Raw genomic sequence first — 8,172 nt, 5'->3', positions numbered from 1 at the left:
ACTGTGGATTATGGCTGTCCTTTCATGAGATTACATCAGTTTCCCACAGCTTCAACTAACTGGAAATGCTACTTGATAACAGAAGGGAAACTTTCAGAGCTAGCTAGTGACAAATATGGTTACCAACAAGATTTGAGAGATTAAGCTCCTCATGTTAGACACCACTCAGTGATCCAAGATTTCTCGATCCAGAGAGGGATGGTGATCAAAATCCCATTAGTCATAAGGTGTTAAGAAAACTTGCCCCCAATCATGTTGTACTCGTACCTGTGAATAACAGCAAAGTGGACTCCTAAAGTAAACATTTTAAAGACAACCTTGCTTTACTTTCACTTTACAGCTCAGCAGTTTGATCGAAAGGATTTGCCGACCGTTGATCATTTCAGATCTTTTGAATTAGATATGGACAGATGGGATAGAACTTGAGAACTTCTTGCTATCAAAAGTCGATTAAACAAGTCTTTTACAATATTTGTCAACTTTGCATCCGAATATGCTTCATACCATTAGAGAATGGTCTAGCGAACGTTTTGCGAGCTTCCACAGACAAGAGAAGGGATTGGTAGCCTTCATCGTGAAAGCTGTTAGGTGCAAGCAAGAAAGACTTAGTATAGATTGGTTCCAACAAGAGTTCGTAGGCGTGAGAGAAAATGAAAGGTAGTGGAGCTGCTACATCTCATTATGAAAGCAGCTAGATTTCAGAAGAGAAAGGGGGGGGGGTGTCTGCAATGAAGGCTTTTAAAAGCAGGAAGAGAAGGGGCTGATTTAAATGCTGCGAGGATTCCCGGCGACGGAAGGAAGGAGCTACTATTGCTCCTATCCTTATCACAGGCCACTCTCAAGACATTTTCCTCCTTTCCAATACCAAGCTCGTAGATGTTCATAAAGCTCAACATACACAACGTGTACATACTTATAAAGCCTCCCTCTTACGTATAGTGGAAAACTACCTATAACCCGCTTACCGCATGCAGAACCACGGACGAAATCGTCGCCACCGGGCCTCTGTATAAGAAATACGTGGCGCACGCGCAGTTCCCTCCCCACCCCATGCAGGTTCCGGGGCCGGGCGGCGCGCGCCCCTCCCCCCCTCAGCTCCGCTGCTGGCTCGTGCGTGTGTTGTTGCTCTTCAGTTAAAATAAAAAATGGCGCATAGTTGTCGGTGGCGGTTCCCCGCGAGACCCGGTACCGGCAGGAAGCTGGGGGCCCGGCAGCGGCTGCCGGCTTTGTTGCAGTCGGCCGCGGGGGCCGCGCCTCTCGTCCCCGGCCCATTGAGAGTCGGCCCGGGTTTCGACGCGGCGCTGCAGGTCTCGGCCGCCATCGGCAGCAACCTGCGCAGGTTCCTGGAGGTGCTGGGCGGGAGCGGCGGAGAGGTGAGCTGTGAGAGACGGGCCCCGGCACCCCGCCCTTCCACCCTCTGAGGGAGGGGGGTGGGGGCTTCCTGTTGTTATTTATTGTTGAGGGCGGGGATCACGCTGATGGGAGGCTTGTAGAGATGTCGTGGGGTGGATAAGGAGCGAGGCCCGTTATAACAGTGGCAGGAATTTTTGATGAGGGGCTGGTTGAGGGATGCCTTGTAATCGACATGTTTGGGAGTGCCAAATGCAATCTAAGTGAAGGAGTTCTCTTAGTGTTGGAGGTGCTCTATGAAAGAAAAGATGTGTATATTGTACAACTTTGCATGTTGCTTCGCAGATGCTTTCCTTAATAAGTGGAGAAGCAGCATGCAAGTTTGGTTAAGTGGGGGCGTAGAGTAATAGGAATGAAAAGGGAGGGGGGAACTGAAGGGTGCGGAGACGAAGGCGATGAGTTGGTTAGTGGGGGGGGGGGGGGGGGAGGGTCAGTGATTAGATAGGATGGACGGGGAAGGGTAAGATGAAGCCAATGGAGATTGCTGGGATAAGGTAGGAGGGAGGCAGATGATAGGTGTATAGGGTGGGGTTGGGAAAGACAGGAGTCTTGAATCCATCTTCTGGTGTCAACTCGCAGATTGTGGGGTGGATTGTGTTGTGGAGGCTGAAAAGGAGCCGCCGCTGTTGGCTTGGGGGGGGGGGGGGAGGAGGAAGAGGTAGTGCTGGCCGTTGCAGGAAATTCGTTTGAATCGAGAGAAAAAGCAATGAAAGATGTTTAGTGCGCACCAAAAATCCGGTATTGAAAGCCTTCCCTCTCTCCCACGGCATCTTCACGCGAGGGGGCGTGGTAACAACGCACCGAAGACGAAGGTTGCATTTTTGAATACGTGTAGTTAGTTGTTCCGACTCCCGTGTTTCTAAGGCAGCCCTAGCGGGAAGCTGACAGCACCAAACCCACGTAGCAGTAGAGACGGGAGGAGTGATGGGGGTGTGTTACCCTGCATCTTGCTCTGCCGGCTCTGCCTCACGCCTTCCCATTTCTCTAGTGTGTGCTACAAACAAACCTAGAATATTTTCTTCCTCCGCTAATAGGTAAAGATCTTTAAATGTTTAGTGGTAATATCTGTTAATAAAATTAGCATTTTGTTTCAGTGGTTGTTATAGTAAGCTGAAAACCATTTGTTTGTTTATCTCCCGCCCTTCTCCAGGGCGAGTAGCACTTTTACATACAAAATAATACATTCCATTTAATATACAAATCGCTACACAACCATCACTTTAACCAAAATACACACATACATACAAAGTATAAAAATACAAGTAACATACAAATTGCTAATCTGTCTCTCGCTATGACATTTCGCTGTATTTTGTACTTAGTTTTTCTTCATCTGGGACTTTGAAATATAGCAGCAGTCCAAACAGAGAAACTCTCTTTAGACATTTCCATAAGACTGGAAAATAATATTTAAATGGAAAAAATAAAAGTAGAAATACTATGTGCGTGTGTGTTGGCGGCCTGGATCTCTAATAGAATGCTCTTTAAATGACTGGATATGTTTGGAAGGAAGCAGGTTCTGTAATTACTTCAAAAAGCCACTTGCCTAACCAGGTCTCTCTTGCAAACTGTATGGGAGACCTAGCAGATAGGATGATAACTGGGTAGACTGGATGGTCTACATGATATGCTGTCATATAATATATGAATGTGACCATTAATCCTTTCAAAATTGTGGGTCTTCTCCCATTAGATAAGTAATTTATGCAGGTAAAATACCCGTAGTATGAAATGTATGGATTTTCTGTATTAGATGTATTTTTTAAAAATATATATTGTCACAATTATAGGTTTGTTTGTTCTTTTTGTTTTGTTTTGGTGAAATGCAGTTTTGTGATCATGTAACTTAAAAAGTATTGTAGTAAAGTAAGTACTTTCTATGTCTTGTCCACTGTTCAGCAAGAAGTTCCTTGTGCATAAATTGGAGCATATGCAGTACAGCATATTGTCCTTTCTGGCCAACATTTAATTTAGGCACGTCATTTAGGAAGATTGGCTTAGTTTAGACACGTCATTTATAGCTCAGGTCTTAAACTTTTGCAGTTGGGTTGTAATAAATGATTTATGTGTAATACTGCTGATCAAAATTTTGTTTTGTAATTAGAGTATACTATTAACAATAGTTATTTATTTAGAAATAATCTACCGCATACCATCTACTAGTTTGGGTGATTTGCAATCAACATACAGTACCTATATACTCAAATATAATAATAATAACAGTTTATATACCACAGGACCGTGAAGTTCTATGCGGTTTACAATGATTATAAGGTATTACAGATTGAGTGGAATAAACAAAGTTCAGAGTTGGTGAATAACAGTTCTAAAGATCATTTGTTGAGGACTAAGATTGTATAGATCAGTTACCTAAGTACTTCAGGAACAGATGTGTTCTTAGGCGTTTCCTGAATTCCCTATAAGTAGTAGGCACGAGTAGTTGTTCCAGGTCTTAACCCCATAATGCTGCTTGATGTGAGAGAAGATGTTGGTGATGATTTTTTTAAATTTACAACCTCTAACCGGTGGAGAAACGAAGTTCGGATGTGAGGTTCTCCTGAATCTGTTGGTTGTGAAGGAGAAAAGGTCTGTTATATATTTAGGGGCTAAGCCATAAAGTACCTTGAAGCAAAAACAACCAAACTTGAATTTCACATGTGCCTCCATCGGCAGCCAGTGCAGAGTCGGTAGGACCTATAAGCTGACCTATACCAATCAGACGGGCTTTATTTCCAGATGACAACCATTTGATAATATTAAATCAGCTTTACACCTTATGTGGCATGTACGCCGAGAGGGCTCCCCAGCTTTGATATTATCCCTTGATGCTGAAAAAGCATTTGATTGAGCGAGTTGGGTGTATTTATTTACAGTTTTGCGTAAAATGGGTATTAGACAACGCTCTTATGGTTGGCTTCAATTACTGTATGATGCCCCTCTTTCCTGATTCAAACTTAATGGAATCTTGCTGCCTGTTATAATTCTGGCGCGTGGAATGTGCCAAGGCTGTGCCCTTTCTCCCTTGCTTTTTGCGCTTTCTGTGGAGCCTTTCGCAAGTCTGATTCGGCATCAGGGGGATATTCAGGGGATTCGATTGAGTTCCCAGCAACATTAAATTGCAGATGATATTTTACTTCTGCGTGACCTAGAGCGCTCCTTACCTGCTGTGATTTGAGAATTGGATAATTTTGGCCCGCTTTCGGGATTCAAGATAAATATGGCCAAATCTGAGATTTTAAATATCACCTTGGAGGCGAGCACCATTAAACCTTTGCAGACTGCATTTCCCTTTACTTGGGCTTCCAACTTCATTACCTGCAGACCATACCCATGTATATAAATATAATTTTCCAGAAGGGAGGGGTTGAATCTCAGCTGGATTGGCCGAATTTCGGATATCAAAATGATGATTTTGCCTCAATTGTTGTATGCTTTTTTGGCTCTTATAATGCTGCCTGCTGCTTTTTTTGTTTATTATCGTGTAACTTTTTGCTTTTATCTGGCGGAAGAAGCCACTACGGGTTCGCCGACGTATTCTATATAAGTCTAAATTGCAAGGGGGTATGGGGATCCCCAATTTTCAGCTATATTGCAGGAAGTGGTCATGTGATTCAACTATGAAGATCGGCTGTGGATTCATATTGAACAGAGCTTTCTTCCTGGGGTTTCTCTATGGATGTTGCTTTGAGTGCCGCATGCCCATTTGTGTTGGGTGTCGAAAATGCCTAATCCATTTTTGCAAGCTGTTCTTCAGAGTTGGTATGCCATTCATAAACGGATGTTCCTGGAGCGTATGTTTTTTTTCTCACATGGCCATAGTGGCATTGCCTGCCGGCTCGCCAGGTTGGGTGGATTTGATTTGCTGTAGGTGGATTCTGGCGGGCCTCCATACATTGGGTCAATGTTGAGACAATCTGTCTATGCGTTCTTTTCAAGCTTTGCAAGAGGAATATGGCTTAGAGGTTAGGGATTCTTTTTTGTATACATGCTTGCGGGCTTTTGGGGAGCTCTCTTTGGGAGATACCTGGCTTGAACAAGCTATTCAGGCAGGGGCTGAGAGAGGGGGAGTTTCTCGTATATACCGAACTTTGTTAAAAAGGGAATCCCCTTTTGACCCCTATAAAACAAGCTGGGAATGAGATACGTAGTTTACCTGGAGGGCGTAGTTTACCTGGTGGGTATTCTATCTATTGGAAGTTATTCAAATTGACACTATCCATTAATTTTATAGAAAATGGCTATAAAATGTATTACATGTGATATTATACCCCTGAGTGACTCTTTTCCATTTTCCGTGTGGCAATGATCGTTGTTGGCGCAACTGTGGTGAGAAGGGGGATTTTATACACGTTTGGTGGACCTGTCGGAGAGTGTTTGGTTAAAATCTTACAGAAACATTGTTGTATCTTGATGGAATGCTGCCTACTTAATATTGGAGTTCCTGGTTTGATTCCCCCTGAGCAGAAACTGGCGGCCTGTGCATTTACAGCAACTCGCCTTGCTTTGGCGCAGTGTTGGTGGTCCCCCAATATTCCTTCTATGCAAACTGTATACAGTACTCCCTCCGCAAACTCGCGGTTCAGTGTTTGCAGGCCTAGTCGTTCGGATTTTTTCCCTCAAAAATATTACGGTTTTTTATATTACCTCATGCGCTTCTCTCCTGTGCTGCGAATACCCAGCACTCCATGCAGCCGCTTTCTCCGAGCACAACTTCATAGCTCGTACTTGCCACTGCAAGTCAATACGGAAAGCCACCCTGCAGCCCTCTCCCGCCTCTCCTAAACCGCATCCAATTATCGCATTTTTTTTTAATTCGCAGGTGCTCCTGGAACGGAACCCCTGTGAATTTCGGGGGAGTACTGTACTCTTGTTTGGATTATTTACAATTGATGTCTAAACCTTTAGCATTGAGACATAACACTCTTGTTTCTTAATCTAAAATTTGGGAACCATATGTAAGATGTAGGCAACGCTTTATTTAATTTTGGAGGGGGATGTTATGATTTTTGTTCTTGTTTGGGGGGAAGGGTTAGGGCATTTGGGGTGAGGGGGAGTTGATGTGGGGATTTGGGATTTGATGATTTTGTATTCTTTTGCTTTTCTGGGGGATAGTATGTTGCTTGCCTGTTTATTGGCATGTGTATTTTTTGGCTGTGTTTTCATTGGCTATCTTGTTTATGAAAAAGTTAATAAAGAAAGTAAAAAAAATAAATAAATATATATATATATATATATATATATATATATATATATAAAAGCTGACCTGAATATAAACAGGTAACCATTTACCCCCAAAAAAGGAAGGAAAAAGGGTGATTCAAATATAAGGGGGGGAGGGTAATATTCAAGTACCCTGCCCTGCTAGGCTCTGCTCCTGTCCCTCTTCTGATGCCTTGCAGGCTTCCACTGGGCCTTCCACAAGACCTGGAAGTCCAGCAGTGGGCCGGGACAGGAGGAATCCTTCCAGCCTCCTGTCCAACTGTGACAACTTTTACCTCCCTCCATCCTCCCTCGTGTACCTTTAAAATCCCTGGTGGTCCAGCAGTGAGCAGGAGCGATCTTCCCATGCTCCTGCCCTGTGCAGAGCAGCTAGTGAATGAACTTGCGGCAGTCTTTCACTAGCGGCTCTGCACAGGGCAGGACAACTACTGGGGATTTTAAAGGTAGGCAGGAGGGAGGGAGGGAGGTAAAAGTTGTCACAGTTGTCCGGGATAGGAGGCAGGAGAGATCCTCCTGTCCCGGCCCACTGCTGGACCACAAAGTCTTATGGCAGGTTTGACAGAGGCCTGCAACAGGTCTGGGAGGGGAGCGGGTGGTCACTGACCCAAATATAAGCCAGGACTCCTATTTTTGGGCCTTTTTTTTTTGGCCCCAAAATCTCAGCTTATATTTTGAGTATATATGGTACATAATATTTTCATAAACATTAAAACCATACATTAAAATAAGCAAACAAATGTAAAAGAGGCTGCACCCTCAACAAGTAACCTAACAAAAAGCTAAATCTTTCAATTTAACATTGCACGTTTCAAGAATATGCTTACACAAACTGTGGATGTGGATGTTCTGAAAGATGATTTATTATTCACTCTTCACAATAAAATAAAAATACAAAAAATAAAACCAAGTTAATAGTCCACATGTAATTGTCCTACCGGACCCTTCACAGTCCATATTTCAGCGAACATGACTTCCTCAGAGTGTGTGTCTTTGAGCAGATAGCCAAAGTGGCATTGAAACAAAGTATCTACTCAAAGACACGCACTCTGTTTTTAGTCTACATTTTTATGTACCCCCGAGGAAGGCGTATTCGCTGAAACATGGGCCGTGTAGGGTCCAATAGAACAATTACATGTGGACTATTAACTTGGTTTTATTTTTTGTATTTTTATGATTTTATTGTGAAGAGTGAATAAGAAATCATCTTTCAGAATATCCAATTTCTTGTTCTCATCGTTTAAAACAGGGCTACCAGAATCTATTCTATGGATCCTACAATCTGCCAGGTTATCTGGATATCCACAATGAATAGGCACGAGAGAAATCTATATGTATTGGGGATACCTTCAGCTAATTAGGGTAGCCCGCAGAGGATCGCCGGTGCTGTAGCGATCCTAACAGGCTGCCATTGTCCTCCGCAGCACGTTCCCTCTGCCACGATCTCGCCCCTGATGTCAGAGTGTATGTAAATTTTATCTTGTGCCTTGTTCAGTTTAGGTATCGTGAAAAACTAAATATAACCTTATCTAAATATAACCTTAC

At 43.4% G+C, this 8,172-nt stretch overlaps 1 protein-coding gene across 4 annotated transcripts in view; it reads left to right on the top strand.

The window, feature by feature from the left end:
• Window positions 1-1,067: 1,067 nt before the first annotated feature.
• Window positions 1,068-8,172, top strand: part of KMT2A (lysine methyltransferase 2A) — a 301,152-nt gene continuing 294,047 nt past the window's right edge. For 3 of the 4 annotated variants that reach the window (XM_033917957.1, XM_033917958.1, XM_033917956.1), the window contains exon 1: window positions 1,071-1,373. In XM_033917957.1, the coding sequence (XP_033773848.1) occupies window positions 1,146-1,373 (228 nt within the window). In that variant the 5' untranslated portion in view covers window positions 1,071-1,145. Of the gene's footprint in view, window positions 1,374-8,172 lie in introns of all 4 variants that reach the window. The other variant, XR_004536758.1, reaches the window with a different exon arrangement.

The sequence above is a fragment of the Geotrypetes seraphini genome, chromosome 13 (genome assembly GCF_902459505.1).
Source record: "Geotrypetes seraphini chromosome 13, aGeoSer1.1, whole genome shotgun sequence".
NCBI classification, from domain to species: domain Eukaryota; kingdom Metazoa; phylum Chordata; class Amphibia; order Gymnophiona; family Dermophiidae; genus Geotrypetes; species Geotrypetes seraphini.
The sequence above is the reverse complement of the archived record's forward strand: the minus strand, read 5'-3'. Positions and strand labels throughout refer to the sequence as shown.